The sequence below is a fragment of the Diplotaxodon limnothrissa genome, linkage group LG22 (assembly GCF_057381915.1).
Source record: "Diplotaxodon limnothrissa isolate DT_005_m linkage group LG22, D_limnothrissa_male_GT1.1, whole genome shotgun sequence".
Lineage (NCBI taxonomy): Eukaryota > Metazoa > Chordata > Actinopteri > Cichliformes > Cichlidae > Diplotaxodon > Diplotaxodon limnothrissa.
In genome coordinates, this window is record NC_140616.1 from 17,831,743 (window position 1) to 17,851,254 (window position 19,512).

The following is a 19,512-nucleotide window of genomic DNA, read 5'->3' on the forward strand; positions in this document are numbered from 1 at the left end:
TAAAAAAATGCACTGCTGTAGTTTATAACTTTTGCTCTGGGGAGTATTACAAAACTCTTTGGCATACCACGCCCCTACGATCAGGCTTGGTTCAGTCCGTCTTCAAGGTTCCTGATTGTTGGTCTGTTTTTACATCACCCCTCATAATTTCACAACTTTAGTGTTCACGGATAAATTTGCATCGGTAAAGATTGGGGGAGGAGGCATTTGTCTCAGCGACATGGCAGCTACGATTGGACCCCGAATACCGAGGAAGGACGATGCGAACTATAACTTACATTTCCGAATGATAAACGAGCAACAAGTGGAGGATATCTCCATTGACTTCTTCTATAAGCCGCACACCATCACTCTGCTGACAGTCACTGTGCTCAGCCTGATGTACTTTGCCTTCACCAGGTAGATAACAAGCTGAAATTGTACGTTGCTGTTTACAATTGTTTTAAAAAGCTTCATGTTTTAGTTCACACCCGAATTTGTGCCGTGACAGGGATGATGAACACACAGATAACAACCTCCGTGTCGGTTTGTTGGTAGTCGTCTTCTTCTTCTTGGTCATCAGTGTCCTGGCCTTTCCTAATGGTGAGTTAATAACTACTCATAATAACATTCCTTTAGTGGATGGTCGAGTGTGATAAAGTCACCGTGTGGATCTGAAACAGTGGATTCATTAGTACTGCTTTGATGATTAATTACTAGTTTAATCGCTTTTACGGAGTTACTACTTTTCTGGCTACAAGTATTTTCAGTTTTTGACTTTTGGTTGATTGAATTAGGTGACTGGAAAATATGAAATCAAATCTGTCAGTTTTTGTCATTTTAAAAATATGGCTCGATCTGCCTGTATTCAAATCTGTCAAATATGTCATCTTAGCCAGACCAGAATAGACTTGATTAAAAAATAGATTTTACCCACGAAATAACTAAATATGATTAATGACTGTAAGAATGTCTTAATTTATTAGTATATGTATACTTTATGTTATAAACTACCATTAAAGTGTAGCTTTAAAATAAATGTAGTAAGCTCTTTATAGTTTGTTAACTAAAGCTAGAGACTCAGGATTACCTGTTAAAACTCAGTTAGCTGTTTAATCAGATCGTCATACCTGTATTGTTGTATGCATCAGAGATGTGGGGCCATAAAGACATTTCATTCATGGCCTCATGGGTATCTTTGTTTGTCTGAATGCAGTTGTTTTTAAGTTGCAAATTCAGAAATCGGCTTGTATATTTGATTGAGACCAAATGTATATAAGGTGGAGAAGTATAATTTTATATATATATATATATATATATATATATATATATATATATATATATATATATATATATATATATATATATATATATATATATATTATTTTTTTTTTTTTTTTTTTTTTTTTTAAAGACATTACTGTGCAAAAAAGACATTGGATCTGTATTTTCCATGATCACTTTATTATAAATAGTACAATCACCTTATGATGCTTTCTATTTCAGGACCCTTCGTTAGGCCACACCCTGCAATATGGCGAATGGTGTTCGGTGGGTGTTTAACTTTTCTGCTAAGATACAGTTCTCATGTAGCCTTATCGTCACTAATTCACTTTTCTCCCGTGTTGGGTAGGTCTCAGTGTGCTCTACTTCCTGTTTCTTGTCTTCCTTATCTTCCTTAACTGGGACCAAGTGAAGACTCTAATGTACTGGCTGGACCCAAACCTCCGCTATGCAAAACGGGAGGCTGATGTCATGGTAAGTATAGCTTTGACATTTTTTGGAACCTGTTGAAGTGAAACTTAAAATCCTCTAAAGCCATTTTTTGATAGCTTTAGAATAATCATGCCGCATAGTTGTTTTATTTTTTCAATAAAGTTTTATGATCTATGTAGTGATGTTCTTACATGCTCCATAATATGATCTATTTGGAGAATCTGCTGACCAGTGAATACACACTTCTGTAGTCAGATTTCAGTAAAATAAAGTAATTGTGGTAGCAGTAAAGATGTAATCAAAAGGAGGGATCAGCGTGATTGTTAGCATTGTTACTGTTGTTTTCTCCCTAACAGGAGTATGCTGTAAACTGTACAGTGATAACGTGGGAGCGCATCCTGAGCCACTTTGACATCTTTGCGTTTGGCCACTTTGGAGGATGGGCCATGAAGGCTTTGCTAATCCGCAGCTACGGCCTGTGTTGGACCATCAGCATAACCTGGGAACTCACTGAGGTAACATTCATGTGATCTCTGCATGACAGCAGGCTTGATCTGCCTGTATTCAAATCTGTCATAAACATGCTGTATATTCACAAAGCGGGGAGTCTGCAAGGTCACAGAAGAGTAATTATCAGTCATTTGTAGTAATCCAGCTCATGCGAGAGAATGACAGTGCTTCAGATTATTCTGTGCAGGGAACAGGGATTGTTTGTCTGGGAGACATTTATGACAGTATAATAGCAGTAGGGGCTTTTTGCACATAACAAAAGCTGTGGTCTTGACTGTTGCCAAGGAGTGGAAGTCTCAGCAAATCCACCCCATGGTCTGAATGTACAATGCTCAGACAAACTGCAACAACACAAGAGCGAAATGTTAAATCTTACAACTGGAAAAAGTCTGAAGGGTTGTCAGGAGAAAGCCTCTGCGCTCTAAAAAGAACGAATATTTACGTGGCAACATTCTTACCTTGCAGAAAAAATGAGTTCATATTCAAAATTACTATCGCCAGAAGAGGCACGGCTTTCCAAAGTGTTTCCATGGGAATGACGATGGTTTAAAAATAAATTACTAAAAGCTCTCAGGCTCATATAATGCAGAAGAGCTAAATATCTTTTCCCTTGAGACACCCACTGTGGCTCAAGTGGAAAAAGACTAATTACAAAACTACAATAAAAGTTATTCTTTCTTGTGAAAAGAATAACCCCAGATGAGGAGTTCACTGCAACAGAAAAAAAAAAAGATTCTCTAGCATCCATGGGATACTGTTAAGAAATTATACTGTAAGTGATGACATCCAGAAATGATAGAAGTCATGTTTAATGAAAGTTGAGAACATGTAAGATACGATAAGATGAGATAAGGGTCAATGGAGTTTGTTTAAAGTAGAGGGATTGTGGACGCAGCACACCAGTTCGTCGTGGTGAAGAGATAGCCGAGTGTAAGAGTGAAGTGTTCGGTGTTCCCTGGGATAAGTTTGAGGAAATTAAGAGGGGGCTGTTGGGAGGCCTGGGCTGGGCTGCTCTGCCTAGGCTTAGCCTTCATGACGCGTCCCCAGATAAGCTGAAGAAAATGGAAGGTTAACGCTTAGACCTTTCCATTTTTCCCATTTTACATATTTTGTTTTCTTTATGTGCATTTTTTGTTGTAGTTCTGAACATTTTGTAGCTTATGGTGTTTTGGAAAACTGTAACCATAGTTTTATTGTCATAATTAGTAGCAGTAGTTATGTCAATTTCAAAGACTTGTGTTTAAATTTCCAAGTCAGACAGGCTGTGATTTGGTTGTACGCATGATCAGAGGGACTTCTACATTTCTGCCTATAGTATGAGCAATTTGAGGTATGAAAATACTCATCAACTACAGATTTTCCTGTGAAACATTTGTACACACGATTTGCATACAACAGTGCCTTCGTGCAGTTCTAGGCACTGTAAAGGAAACTGTTAGGTTTGTAGCATAAACCTATTCGCTGGAACGTTAAGACAATATAATTACACTGCTAAGCAAGACACAAATAGGCAAAGTTCTTCATGTTACTCGTGCACGGGAGAGAACCGGACAACCGCTTGACTCCAGTTGGTCTCGTCCGTCCTCCTGTAACACTGCCCTTTTATTGAGGTTACATGAATATGCATAGGTTCATTAACATACGACGTCTACATACAAACAAAGAGTACCTTGCCTGTGTGTATGCGTGTGTGTGTGTGTGTGTGTGTGTGTTGCTGATCAAAGGGTTAAACATCCTTGGTCAGGAAGAGGGTAGCCTCCCCCTCACCCTAGATGGTTCATCCTAGATAACACGGTGAGGAAGTCCTGCAGTTCATCTAAACAAAGAGCACTTAGACTAGAACAGACGTAGCTACGTTAATCCTACCATAAAACAATAAGACACGGTATGACCTCTCATGCTCCCAAAGTGCTGTCTAATACACACAAAGTTTGCAGACTATCAAGGATCAAAACCTCTACCAATCTACAACTAATTACAAAACTCTAAGCATATATAAGTAAATATTTCTAAGCATAAATGACAATCAACAATACAAATCTAACATTTCCCCCCTTTTTGACCTTTATGCTTAAAAAGTTCCCAGGTATGAATACCTCATGTCTGACAGTTTCAATGCAAACCTTTTTATACTCAGCATATGTCAAATCACCCTAAATTACTGAAAAGGTACACAGTTTAATAAATGTATTAGCAGTTACCCCATTCATTGAGCTCATCTCATGGCAAACTACATCTTACGAGCAACCAAAGAAATTGTTAATTTAATAGTGAAACTAAAAAAGTAACATTTTCAAAAACATCTCAGCTTGGTGGTGCTTCCTCCGGGTGTGCACATCACATGTCTCTCTGCAGAGTGGTTTAAGCTCTGCAGGGCGTCATGAATGTCTCTTCCAGTTGTTTCCATCACTGTCCATAGGACCAGAGTCCAAATGTATGTAGAATAGACATTCAAACATACCAGTTGGTTTTGTTGTTCGTCAACATGGGTCTCAGCTATTTCCAAGCTGCAGACCTCTCAGCACTCTAGTTTTATGGCCTCTTACCAGCCCCCATCACCTGACTTCAGACCTTCGTCTTGTGAGGGGGATATTTATGACTCCTTAATTGTCCACGCTCTGCAGAGAAACACCTCTGTGGAAAGGGTGCAGGGTTCAGTTGTCTTACTGCTGTTATGATCCCAGCAGCCTTCAGAGTGTCATCGTATGCACAGTATAGTGGCACAGCATTAGGTGATGTTCATAGGAAACTGCTGTCATCACCACCATAGCTTCTGGTTCCTGTGCTTTCATAGAATCATGATGTCATCCCCGAACTCCTTCTGCGCTGTCGATGGAGCTTGGCACGCTCCCCTCATCCCACGAGTTTTCATGTTCCAACGCTGCTGAAGGTTTAAGGCAGAGCACGTCGTACACCTTAGTTGTCTTCCTCAGCGTCAATATTGAATCTTTCATTTTATTTAAAATCTCCTGGAAGCTCAGTAGCACAGCTCTCTGTGTGATGTCTGCTGTGCTGAAGATGATCTCTGATCCTCCTGAAGCCTCTCTCCTGGCCTCAGCTCCCATCTTGTGGACGATCCTCTCCTCTATTTTGCAGGCAGTTTCATGGTCCTTGCTGTGGCTCCAAGGTCTGATCTCATGATGGGCCCCAACCAGCTTGACCTTTGACCTCAACCACTGCCTGGCTGTCGGCTATGCCTGGAATGGTTCACGCTTCTCACTGGGCCTCTGAAGATTTCTCAGGAGATTACTGCTGCACCTGTATTTCCTTGCTAAGAAGAAAAACTTCTATTTGGAGAGCATGTCAACAATCATCAAACCACATTCTTTAGTTCAGTGAACTTCACTTATAGGCCATCAAAGCCTCATCTGAACATGGATGCACCACTTGCATAGGTTTAATATTTGTAAATAAAACGGCTAATCACACAAATCACTGCAACAATAATAGTAAACATTGTTTAATGTTAATCCTTGCACTCCACCTCTTGACGCATGGACATTCCCATGCGTCAACTCACCAAACCTGGATCCCTGTCTTAAAGAAAAAGATTAGCTAGATCATGTCCCAGGCAACATCAGGGCATCTCCTCTGGAGTAGCTCCGTAACCCTGCAATAAAAGATGTTAGCGTGTGTTGCATATTAAGTTTGCTTAACACCTGGCTCTCCCAGGAGCCTGCATACACACCATCACGGCCTGGAAAGCAAAATCTGGAAGTGAAATCAAACTTCATACCTGTAAACAATTGTATCATAAGAGTAATAAGCATTCAACATCAGCAAGACAAGTGTCATGTGCAGGTTTTCTCAAATCAGTAACTACAACTATTACCCTAATTCACCTCAGACACGGATTATCCCATGTACTCTGTTAACATTAATGTAATCAGTGACTTCTCTTAAGCAAAGTCACTCCACTCATATATTATTATTATGGGTTCAAAAGTGGCCAGCAAATGAGCCCATAATAAACTATTCCATAAATACCGTAATCTCTTATTTGTTTTACCCATGTCACTTGTCCGCTTCAGCTGAATCTACCACAGCATTCTCAAAGAAACAAACATTAGCAATACACATTGACTGTGGTCAGACGGAGGTCAGACACAGGTCAACGGATTCTAGAGGTGCCATAAAACACCATTAAGTTAACACTCGCTGTGGAAACAGTAACACTGGTCTCATCACAGTATGTCTCAAACTATATTAATTTCTCCATCAACATATGCCTGTAACTACAGTTTTCTTCACACATAAACCCAGAAATCTCGTAGTAGAGAAACATTAGCCAGTATTCCTATAAATCACATGATCAAACACATGAAGAACCATAATGCTGTAAAAACGAAAATGCAAATGTTAGCGCTTGCGCAGGCGTATGCATACTTTGTCACAGATATCTCTGTGAGCACACAAGCTAGTGAATGACGCACACATAGTAAATTCACAGACACAGAAAATGGCATTTAAAATGTTAAATCATCACGCAACCTCGAGTGTTGCTGTCATCTTTCTGCTCCTGTAAAGGGAAGCACACACAGACTCATCTGCACCCCTGCCAGGCGGGGGTCAACTTCACACAGTCGTGTTACATCAGTAAAGTCTTGTCAGCTTTTGTCAGCTTTTACCAGTCAGTCAGTTTGTTTTCCTTTCACTCACTCATTCATGCATTCATTCTTTCTTTCTTTGCTGATAGTGGAACCTATCGTCGCATTTAGTTTCCACTCTCAGCAAAATGACGTCATTTCAAAAAGAAAAAGAAGAACTTTAGTTTGGATTACATCGCTGAATCCTTTTGGACTGGGACTGTCATTTAATAATTGTCCCAAATAAGTGGCTTTCTCCAGAGTCCATTTAAATGTGGAGAACTCACTTGGCACAATTTTCTCGACGACGTGTAGCGCTTTTAATTCCCGACGTGCAGATCTGCTTAAAGAACAGAGATTATCAAACAAAACTTTCAGTGCACTGTGAAAGTATCAAAATAAAAAGGCCTTGTTAAGTCATGACACAAGCTCCTCATCTCAGGAGGGTAAATCATACCATTAGCATGGTTTATCATACCATCATACTAATCGGCAGGCTCAACTTCACAACAAAAGAAAAATCATCAGCTAGATTCACTCCAAATCAACCATCAGCTGCACAACACACAACATAATCCTAATGTCTTATTAGCTATGAGTTTAATTACCAGGTCTGTGCTCTTCACTCATTTAGGCCACAGATCTATTTTATTCAATTTTCCTTTTCCCTTCATCATAAAACATGTGACATGCTGTCATGCACTTCACAAAACAGTCTGTTCTGACGTATTCAGAGTTGTGTATCTAAATACAGGATTCACTCGCACATCAAAGCAGGAAACTCAGTGTTTTAGAGTCTCTACTCAACACACAACAACTCCAACACATCTCATTCACTCATACTAGAATTCAGTCACCTTTCATTAATCTAAAACCAATCAACTAATTTGCATATCAGCTATTAACCCACTAAGTTGACAGGACGACAGAAAAGCATGTTCAAAATAGTATCACAAAAGACAATTTCCCTCATACAGTAAATTACATGTGCTGCCTCAATCAAGCAGGAAGCTTCTCCCAATTTACCATTTTAACAACTAAATTTATTGTCTGATCACTGGTTGGTCAAACCAGGATCTTTTTTCTCACAAAAGTTAAATTGTTGTCCTGCAACTTGGAGAGTCAATTTTTTTTCTTTAGGATAAATTCAGCATTTGATAACAAGTGTCTGCTAAATTGACACTATTGTAACACTGATGAAAGATAACAAGCTAATTTTCATTACATGTGTTTGTGTTATTAGGCAGGTCTAATGCATGTCTGTGGAGCTGCATCTCCAGCAGAGCATGTTCTTAAAGCTGCCTTTCCTACACACTTCTCTGCTATTATTTAATCATTTCTTAACTAATGTGCTATGAGTCTTCATGAGTCATTTTGTGTTTGGAATTGTTAGTAGGGTTAATGCATGTTCTGCTTGTGTGTGTGTGATTTTGTATATGTTTCTATTTTCGCAATGTTTCAGACTCCGTCTCAATTTTCCAACTTAAGCAGTCAGTTTTCTTTTCCCCAGGTTTGCTAACCCAAATTTTGATTTCCCACATTAAATAATTCCTATGTGTTCTCACCTAGTCTTCTCACTCTGTTGTCCTCTCCCACTTCAACAGTCCAACAGCCGGCAGTTCTCCTTCAGCTTTGTCCTGTGTCCCACTGTCTCTTCTTGCCATTTTACTCCACAGGTGGCAAATGTCAAACTCCAACTGTTCAGTTCTCCTCAAACGTTTTCTTCACATGCACAGTGAAGTCACAGCCACTCTCACTATTGTCCTCTGATGCGGTTGACTTCGTGCTAGTGGCTGAAGTGCTGCTGCTGCTGCCTTCCTGGGCGACTTCTTAGCAGCTGCTGCCGGTTTCTTGGCTTTGGCCGCGGCGGGCGTCTTAGCTTTGGTCTCAGTAACCCTGTTCATCTTGAAGGATCCGGAGGCCCCGGTGCCCTTGGTCTGCACCAGAGTGCCCTTCGCCACCAGACTCTTGATGGCGGTCTTGACACGGGCCTTGTTCTTGTCCACATCGTAGCCTCCGGCAGCCAGAGCCTTCTTGAGGGCGGCCACGGACAGGCCGTTGCGCTCCTTGGAAGCGGCCACGGCTTTCACAATCAGCTCGCCCACGCTGAGGCTGACCTTCTTGGGCTTGGAAGTCATCGTCTTCTTCTTCTTGGCCTGAACCTCGGCGCAGGGCGCAGGGCGTGTTTATGATGGAGCCTTTCCCACCACAGCGCTGGCACGTTGAACGCATCATGAAGGGTCCATTTCTTTCATGTCGCTAGCCAGCATGCTAGCTGCATGTGGCTTGCCCGAGTCACTCAGTCCTTTTTGAGCATTTCAACATGCTGCCACCGCCATCTTGCTCGCCCCTCCGTGGAATTCATCCAATCAGACAGGAAGATGGGTTTGCTTTCTTCTGCTGCTGTTTATCCACATTGCTGCTGCTTTGCTGGGACTTTTTGTGCTCAGGACTTGCTGCTGTCTCTTTATCATGGAGCTGCATTCCTTATCTTCAGGGAGGAGTGAGCTCGCTTGTGAGGTTGAGAAACACATGGCACTGTAAATAAGTCAGCCAGAAACTTGGCCTGCATGTTTCCAATGATGTTAAACTATAACTTTCTTCCGACCGCTGCATGTGGAAAATTGATTCAGGTCTGCTTTTCACCTGAAAGTGACAACTAAGACATTTCATTATTATCATCACTGCTTAATCAACACATATCTCTCTCTCTCTCTCGCTCTGTGTTTTTGTGAACAGTCCTTTCTTAAAAGCAGAAAATGAAATTATAGTTGTTTTTTTTTTTTTTGGTTGATCAACACAAAACCTTTTTCCTATGATTATTTTTTTCTACAATATAAATTCTCCCTCTTATTCACTCTTTTTTTTAATTTTTTTTATTTACAATAGCTGGTGACCTGCAAAATCACCGCTGTCACTCACAATCAAAGGCAATTACTCTTGCACAGTGCACAAAAACACTGTGATGTCAGACACATTCACACTCACTTTGTCATCTGCAAAAATAAATCACATGGCTGATGATATGTGCCATGGTGATCCGTAAATATGATCACCAGTTTATTTAACTATTTTTCAACCCAACAAACAAATAATCAAAAACATGATGCTGATGTTATGAACACTCTACACACAAGTCAAGATGCAGGAAAACTGCTCATGGAAACGTTGCACACTCCAGTTATCACAGTTATCATAGCGCTGTTTCCCTCTCTTAGAGTAGTTCTCAGACAGCTCTTGATCTGATAATGTGTAGCCTGCTCATCAGCTCAGAAGAAAAAAAAAAAAACTGCAACGCAACATCACACAGTAGTTGCTCTGCCCACAGCGGCAAAGTCTTACACTTTCATATTCAACTCAGCTTCTCCATCATGTACTTTTAGATGTTTCATACAGGGTTGAGCATATTAGTTGTTTTCACAGATGTGCTCTATATCTCAACAATGGCTCATAATAAGACGAAAGTCTTCCACACAGGTCAAGTGCCTCTATGCACTTCATTAGTTTAAATATTTACCTATATCACTTCACCTCACATGTCATCGTACTGAATTTAAGCAATCACAAGCGTAATGTAGATGACTTTTAACAACTATCCACCTCAATTACGTCTATGGTCTGGCACACAGGCTGAAGAGTTAACGTTTTGTGTCAGCAAGGGGTGGGGGGACAGCCACCCACCAGAGCATAGCTGCTGATGTGGGCTGGCCTTCTCCACACACTCTTCAAGGCTGGTGTGTTTTCTGAAAACTTCTAACATTTTAATCTCTTCCATTTTTAAGCCTGCGATTAACCGCACGGCTCAGGTCCGCGTGAAACCCGCGTGACCGCGCTCGCGTGAACCCGCGCAGCTGTGGAGCCGTCGCTCTCTCTCTTTTTTACATAAATACTTTGTGCTGCCAGGAGCAAAGTCCAGCACAAACGTCTGTCTCCCTCCGACTCACTCTTGGTTGCTTAGAAACCCATGATAACAACAACAGTCGGTGTCACAGACCACATGTTCTGCTCCGCACACACTCACACACAACAACAACAACGATGACAACAATGACAACGACAACAAAAACAACACAAAATAGGCCTATCGTCCAGCACAGTCTGGACCCCGCGGAACTTCTCAACGCCCCACAAAGCGGCGGAGAACTCACCTCTAGCCACACAAAGTAGCGAGGAACCTCTTGCTCCACAAAGTAGCAAGGAACCCGGGTATCGCTACACAAAGTAGCGAACTTCTCAACGCCTCACACAGTGGCGGAGACTGCACAACGACACGGTTATAGAGTCGGCCTCTTCTCAACGCCTCACACAGTGGCGGAGACTGCACAACGACACGGTTATAGAGTCGGCCTCTTTAAACTTACTTGGCGTTGCTTAGAGTGTAATATCAGCCCGAATCCCGCCGACCGTCATTCATCGAGGAGAAAAGACAGACCGCGAATCCACAGGAACTTCCTGGCTGACGTCAGTCTTTCAGCGTGCCTCTCCCCCCCTCGGTGAATGCGATTCCAGGGATCCGGCTCTCGAAGGACCAATTAATGTTAGGTTTGTAGCATAAACCTATTCGCTGGAACGTTAAGACAATATAATTACACTGCTAAGCAAGACACAAATAGGCAAAGTTCTTCATGTTACTCGTGCACGGGAGAGAACCGGACAACCGCTTGACTCCAGTTGGTCTCGTCCGTCCTCCTGTAACACTGCCCTTTTATTGAGGTTACATGAATATGCATAGGTTCATTAACATACGACGTCTACATACAAACAAAGAGTACCTTGCCTGTGTGTATGCGTGTGTGTGTGTGTGTGTGTGTGTGTGTGTTGCTGATCAAAGGGTTAAACATCCTTGGTCAGGAAGAGGGTAGCCTCCCCCTCACCCTAGATGGTTCATCCTAGATAACACGGTGAGGAAGTCCTGCAGTTCATCTAAACAAAGAGCACTTAGACTAGAACAGACGTAGCTACGTTAATCCTACCATAAAACAATAAGACACGGTATGACCTCTCATGCTCCCAAAGTCCTGTCTAATACACACAAAGTTTGCAGACTATCAAGGATCAAAACCTCTACCAATCTACAACTAATTACAAAACTCTAAGCATATATAAGTAAATATTTCTAAGCATAAATGACAATCAACAATACAAATCTAACAGAAACCCTACGTCCTTTAGACAGATGACACCTAAGTGAACATGTCTGGCCAGAATCCACATCTCGAGAGAACCAAACACAACATATCGCCACAAACACCTCATGCTGTCAAGCATTGGTGGTGGAGGGGTAATGATTTGCGCTCTTTTTGCTGCCACAGGTTCTGGACACCCGCAGTCATTGAGGCGGCCCTGAACTCTTCTGTATATTAAAGTATTCTAGAGTCAAATGTGAGACCATCTGTCTGAGAGATAAAGCTTGGCTTAAACTGGCTCATACAACAGGACAAGCAGAGGAACAAATCTAAAACAGAACGGCTGAAAAGGAAACTAATCGTTGTGTTGCAATGGCATGGCGAGCTGTGCGTAAACATATGCCCGCAAACCTCAATGAACCAAAGTAACACTACATAGAAGACTGTGTTAGAATTCCTCGACAATGTTGTGTGAGACTGATGAAAACGAGTAGTTCCAGTTATTGCTGCTGAAGGTGGTTCAACAACCTGGTGAATAATTTTTGCATACTACTTCTGCATTTTGACAATTTTTTAGTTCAATAAAGAATAACGCAGTATAAATTATTATGTGTTGTTATCCATCAGTTTATATTTAAATGATTTTGGAACCCGATAGGGACCAGATGGACTTTGTTCTCTTATATAAACCTTAGAACTGTAAAAAGCTGTAATTTCTATTTCGCTGACTGTATATTAACTCATGTCCCATGTTTGGTCACAGCTCTTCTTCATGCACCTTCTACCAAACTTTGCGGAGTGCTGGTGGGATCAGGTGATACTCGACATACTGTTGTGTAATGGAGGAGGCATCTGGCTGGGAATGACCGTCTGCCGTTTTCTGGAGATGAGGACGTATCGCTGGGCCAGCATCAAGTCAGTATTTTCTTCTCTTTTTTCCCATATGTAAAAGAATTGCCATGAACATTAGAAACAGCTGAAACAATCTAATAATATGATAAGAGATATAATATGTGTAAGACAAAGTTGTCTTTTTAAATTCCTAAAAGCCAAAAAAAAGCATCTCTGGAATTCCTCTAAAACCTTTATCAATAAACCTTAATCATTCAACTTCCTGGCGTTCTTGTTTCCCTTTTTGTTCTCAAATGATTTACATTCAGAGATATTTTTCACATAATTGACCACAGGGAGAACAATTGGTTTCTTTTTGTTCACCTTGAATAATGTTCAAATGTTTAATGTTTCAAACATGAGTAGATCTCTGTATTATGAGTGCAACCCTGACACAATACACTGTTTCTGTCCAGGGAAATCCACACTACCACAGGGAAGATAAAGCGAGCTGTGCTTCAGTTCACTCCAGCCAGCTGGACCTTCGTGCGCTGGTTTGATCCAAAATCATCATTCCAGAGGCTTGCAGGCATTTATGTCTTTATGATCCTGTGGCAGGTAGGGTGTACCGTGATTCAGAAACACAAACTCAGTTCTAAAAAGTTTGGGTGCTTCGTAAAAACTAAAAACAGAATGCAATGATTTGCAAATCTCATAAATCTATATTTTATTCACAGTAGAACATAAAAAAAGATATCAAATGTTTTATTTATGCCCAAAAATGCAAAAATATACAAAATGAACAAAAAAGACAGGACCCTTAGAAGAGGTCAAATGAATAAAACTAAACTAAAGCCAAAAATAGCAACTAAACGTATATCCACACTAACTGCTCAACAAATTTAAATAAATAAATAAAAAAAACCTGACCACACAAAAAACAAAGGCGAAACTAGTGGCTCAGATGTATTTTTTAAGGAAGGCCTCTCATATTACAGCGAGACAATGCTAAACACTGCAGACAAGAGCCTGGCTTTGGTCTACCTGCAGTCCAGACCTTTCACAAACTGAAGACATTTGGAGCATCAAGAAAGAAAAAAACTAAACAAAGAACACCCAAGACTGTTGAGCATCCTACATCAGATAGGAAAGCTATCCTCGGTTCACTGACGTTTACAGACTGTTGTTAAAAGAAGAGTGGATGGTACACAGTGGTACACATGGAGAAACATTTTTGAGATAAAAGAAATAAAAAAAACTTCACTTGTTCTTAAAATGGCCCATTTTCTTAGTTTGATATATTTTCCTTGTTTTGGGGGGAATTAAATATGGGTTTATTAAATAATTGCATTTTACACCCCTTCCCAAGTTTTTTGGAATCGGGGTTGTACTTGCAAAATAGCGAGCCATTGATCAATTCACTAATGTGTCCGTTGAATATCGTTCATTTGAAGAATCATATGTTCAGTAATACCCTCACTGTACATAAGCAACACTTCCTGTGAAATCCTCTTTGTCTTACACATCTTTATTTCCACAGCTGACAGAGCTGAACACATTCTTCCTCAAGCACATCTTCGTCTTCCAGGCCTCTCACCCTCTCAGCTGGTGTCGTATCCTCCTCATCGGAGTCATCACTGCACCCACTGTACGGTATGATTAAACCTCAAATTTACATCACTTATCAATCTTTGAGCAGTGGTAATTACAATGTTATGCGGTCTTATTCAGGTTGTACCTACTAAATACACGTCTGTGAGGATGCTGTGTTAATGTTTGCTTACTGATTTTGGGGTTTTGGGGTTTGTTTGTTTTTTAGACAATATTATGCTTACCTGACAGACACTCAGTGTAAGCGAGTTGGCACACAGTGTTGGGTTTTTGGGTGAGTATCTTTTTTTTTACTGTCAATTTAAGCATTTTCTTTATCTAAGAGTATCTTCAGATGATGTTTTAAAAAATGTAAAAATTAAAAATTGTAGCTAGAGCCATAGCTTGTCCATTTCCTTTGTCATTATGTAAAATTGGCTTGAATCTTTTTTTATTAGTTATTTGCATGCTTTGCAGAAGCTGTCACCACACTGGTTTTAACAGAGCAAATTCAAAGTAACATTGTAACAAGTGTCACATACTACTCATCTAATTCTGTTTATGGTTGAAATCTATTGTTGAACAGCACATAAAACAAAGCTTTCGCTCATTTTCAACCAGAGAGTAAATGGACACTTCCTGCTACTGGCGCCAGCTTAACCATAATCAAATCAGGCCACGAAGCACGGGTGTCAAGCTGTCGCATTAGACTACAGTTTGAATCTTTATTTAAACCTTTTGGATTCATTTTTATAACAGTGTAGCTTCATGTCAATTGAAATTCATAACATCATGTAGTCCTCTCAGACACAAAGGTGCTGATGTCCTTAGTCTGCTCCGGTTACTATAGCAACGAGACCGGCACACTCTCCGTCAGCAACTTAACGCTGATGCTGCTCTCTTGTCTGAGGTTCACCCCTGCAGTGTAACCTTTAAAAATGAAAGAGTTTCCCACTGCACAGTGTGCTGAATGAATATCAGTTATGCTTCTTAATACTGTGGGAACAGTAACATGGACAACATCCATTTAGAGTCTCATGCATCAATAGAGGCATTTTAGCGCAGTGTAAAGGCATGGCCAAGAGAGGGGGCCATTGTTGAATACAGATGTCTGTTTTTGAATCATTCAGATCAAACACATCATTTCTGTTTTATTCTCTATTTCTCTTTAAGAGCCATCGCTTTCCTGGAGGCGCTTGCTTGTGTAAAATTTGGTCATGACTTGTTTTCCAAGACACAAATTCGCTACGTGCTCCTGTGGCTGCTGTGTCTGGTAAGAAAAGACAAGTGAGCATTTATAATTAAATGATATGTGTCACCTACAGTAATTGATTATTAAAACAGATTGAAAATAAGTGATTAATAAGGTAGATGTTGCAGGATGTTGCATCTGATGTGCTGAACAAATATTATCTGTGGTTTTTACAGGAGTAGCAGATTATATTTTCTTTTTTCTTTAAGCAGACTCATTTTTTGCATACTTTTCCTTCCAGGCACTCATCACGCTCCTGTGCTTATATGGGATGGTGTGGTATGAGCAAAAGAAAGTGAAGGTGAGATGGGGCCTTGGGCTGCTTGCTTACTTAAATGTTTCTAGAGGTTTTGGTTTGCTTGTGATAGTAGAAACCTCCGTCTGTGGAATAGAACAGAGGGATGTACTACAAAGAAAGCTTAAGAGGTAAAACCTAAAATCCCAGTCACACACAGCAGGTATCACAGTGGTGGTTATCAACCTTTCTGTTAAGCCGGGCTTTCTGCTTCAAGGTTATGTGCAAATTTACATAAAAAGGGCCGTTTAATGTTTCACATGACGCTTCTTCTGCACAAAGTGATCTCTTTCAGTGCCAGCTACTCCAGTCAGAGATTATTTTCCGATGATGATGATGATGATTAAACAGTATATATAAATGACAACAACATATAAATAAAACAAAGTTAAATAGCTTTAAAATTTGACTCTCGTCAATACATCAAGTTTATTTTAATACTGAGTGAATCTCAGTGCTGCTGTGTAAGCATCAGAACCCAATATAAAAACATTTATATTAATTTTTTCCTCCATCGCCAACTGAACACATGCAAATCCCAGTAAAAATGCACTGCTTCAACTTTTTAGCTGCACGTTCGGTGGTGTTAGTAAGCTACGGCTTAACAAGCTGCACATATTAGATGTATTTACCCAGCAGAGGATCTTTATCACATGGATATGATGTTTAAAAAAAGAAAAAAGAATCAGTGAAAAGCATTTCTTGATTATTTTAAATTAAAACTCTGCTCCTGACCAGGTTATGTGTGCAGCATGAGTTACCATGGTGATTTAGCCAAAACAGAGTCACTTTCTTGACACAGAAAACTTTGACTTTAACCTCGATATAGCTCACTGTGCCATTAATCTCCCTTCACGGTGCACCCCTCTGGCGTTAGCATTAATGTCAACAGTTAACTGTTTCTAAGTGCCCTGTGTGTAAGCATGGCACAGCACCACCATTAGAATATGACGGTGAGCATGGATGCAGAAAACTAGGACTCTGAAACCGTCTGTATATTTTGAACCAAGCCGGAGCAGTGTTTTGAGCGAGTGAGTTGTACAGACTGTTTGTGTTTGTGACTCTGGTTTTCTTTTTGTTGGCAGAGAAATTCTCTGCAAAGGCACGACTGCAATGACAGGAGTGTTATTGACTCATGTGGTTTCATCACAGATGGTGCTGCAGGTCAGTCTCATAACATGCAGATTGATGACAACGTTTCACTAAACTCCATCTCAAATGTTTATCATGTCTTGTGTCTCTTTGCTCCACAGCTCAGGAATATTCCTCAAGAACTGTGCAGCCTGCAAAACGGAGGAGAGCTGCAGGCAGGAACAGATTTGTAAATGGTCAAGGAGGAAAGAGACAATAAGCAACAACTGATACTGAATATTTGTGACCTCTGTGGAGGAGGATGAGGAAATGATGCGCTTACCAAGAGGAATACAGTATGCACTATGTGGATGGATTTAATTAATATTGTAAGTTGCATCATTGGTGCAATTAATCCCCAAAAAGTAGATTCCAGAAATCATATCGGTGTTACTTGATAAACCGTTTGAACTTCTAAAGGTGTGGGAGGCCAGAACACGACAGCAGGCTTAAAGTTTGATTGAATTTCTTTTCTATTAAATGTCAAAGACGTTTCTAAATAAACTTAAGTAATGAGGTAATATGTGCTGGAGTTTGAGAGAAAATGGTGCCTTATTTGGACTGTAACAGCAGTCTGTGTCATTCCACAACCAATATTGTTTTTAAACACTGGAATAATGTTGTCAAGTGAGGGGTGTACCAACCAGTCCACACCCACCATCCTGTACAACAGCGGTCCCCAACCCCCGGGTCTCAGACCGGTACCGGTCCGTGAGTTGTTTGGTACCGGGCCGCAAGAGTTGAGGCTCAGGTGTGAAATGTATGGTTTTCAGGGTATTTATCGGTTTTCAGCGTTATTTTGTTATCGTTTTTATCGTTAACTCGGTTTTCTTGGGTCTTTTCACACGTGTTATAAATAAATCTTTTTTTCAGTACCGGTACTAGTTTTATTTTGTTGTATTTATCCGCGACACCTTAAAGGCCGGTCCGTGAAAATATTGTCGGGCATAAACCGGTCCGTGGCGCAAAAAAGGTTGGCGACCGCTGCTGTACAACACTCATGTAGACTATTTGCACTAAACCTTTTTAACTGGTGTGTTTTTATTTACTGACCTTAATAGCTTTAAGAAACACTAAAGATCTCAATTACTGTTGGGTTTAAGAGTTGTAGATGGGTTGATTCTGTGATGATTTGATGATGATGATTATTAATGTTGTCAGTTTAATATTTTTACGGTTATATGATGCTGGTGCATTTACTGTCTATAAGTTTCTTCAATCAAAACAGCATCAGCAGGAAATAGACTTTGTCTATGTTTTAAACGAGTGTAAGAATTACTTAACCAGCTGTTCCTTTATTAAAGTTTTTTTAGATGTGTGATGCTGTGTATGAATGTGTGATGTACCCAACACAGAACTGTGACATTCAGTGGCTCAATATTTGTGTAAAAAGATCTTTTTTAATGCATTTTTTTATGATCTGGATTGACTAAATGTGACATTAATAATACAACATGTGATTACTTTAAATAAGCTGTTAAATGTGTAGAATAAGCTTTCATTTAGTGTTAGTTTTAATTTCAGTGCTAACTTTCTTCACTGATTATTTTAATGTATTGAGTTTCAACTGCAGACAACACAGCAAACAGTGCATGACATGTTACTACCCATGAAGGATTTGAATGGCTGAACTGTTTTTGTACACATAATTAAAACAAAAATTAAATAAATGTAGTCTTTTTTTCATGTTTTTTTATTTCATTGTTCTCTGTGTCCCTCAAAACAACAACAACAACAACAAGAGGACAACAAACATTAATTTTACAGTTCTTTTGTTGACATTTTAAAGGAACAATTTCCCTGGGTACTTGAAATATCTATGGCTTTCTACAACACATTTTGTGAGTGCAAAGCTATATTCAACTGCCATTTTATTACTTGCATGTTTCTAGTATTGGGTTGCCTTCAGAGCTTCTTTAACCTTTTGTTACATAGATTCGTCCTGCTCTTAGCGGACATGAGCAGCACCTTGTGTGCTCTTCTGCTTTAAAACTTGGTGTGTTGTATTCAGAGATGCTCTTCTACATGCATCTTGCCTTTTAAGTGGCTCGTTGAAATCTCGGCATTATCCTCTGACCTCTGACATCACGGACCAGAGAACGGCCACTTACAAGAAAATCTCCCAGTAGATCAGCAGCTTCTGAAATATTCATACTTTTTTGGCATCAATAACCATGTCATGTTCAAGGTCACTTAGATCACCTTTCTTCCCCGTTCTGATGCCCGTTTTTTCTTGACATTGTCTTCATATTTACATTCTTCAGTGTACTGAGTTTCTGCCATGTGTTTGGCTGATTAAACAAGTGTACCTAATATAACTATCAATGAGTGTAAAAAGCAAAGCATTGGTTGTATATCTGATTTACTCTTAATGTGTAGAAAGATGTAATTTATACACCACATTATACAAGTTACACAGGAATGCTTAATTCAGCCTCCACAGGAGTCTGAAGGGGAAATGGTTATGAGTCACCTTTTCATTTAGTTCTGCCAGCT

The 19,512-nt window shown here is 40.1% G+C and overlaps 1 protein-coding gene and 1 pseudogene across 1 annotated transcript; one reads left to right on the plus strand and one right to left on the minus strand.

Moving 5' to 3' along the window:
- The first annotated feature begins 153 nt into the window (after positions 1-153).
- ptdss1b (phosphatidylserine synthase 1b) lies at positions 154-17,781 on the plus strand. The gene is made up of 13 exons (XM_085345947.1): positions 154-399; positions 491-582; positions 1,486-1,530; positions 1,613-1,737; positions 2,052-2,210; positions 12,681-12,832; positions 13,225-13,366; positions 14,289-14,401; positions 14,568-14,633; positions 15,512-15,611; positions 15,832-15,891; positions 16,971-17,049; positions 17,139-17,781. The coding sequence occupies exons 1-13, from the start codon at positions 221-223 to the stop codon at positions 17,234-17,236; spliced, it is 1,410 nt and encodes a 469-aa protein (XP_085202073.1). The 5' UTR covers positions 154-220; the 3' UTR covers positions 17,237-17,781.
- On the minus strand, positions 7,884-9,632 carry LOC146609739 (histone H1-like; annotated as a pseudogene).
- Positions 17,782-19,512: the final 1,731 nt, after the last annotated feature.

Excerpts from the sequence above, each read along its gene's own strand:
- ptdss1b (XM_085345947.1), top strand. The coding sequence starts at position 221 with ATGGCAGCTACGATTGGACCCCGAATACCGAGGAAGGACGATGCGAAC. Across the intron at positions 1,738-2,051 it reads AACGGGAGGCTGATGTCATG|GAGTATGCTGTAAACTGTAC; the intron begins GTAAGTATAGCT and ends TCTCCCTAACAG. Across the intron at positions 14,634-15,511 it reads ACACAGTGTTGGGTTTTTGG|AGCCATCGCTTTCCTGGAGG; the intron begins GTGAGTATCTTT and ends TTTCTCTTTAAG.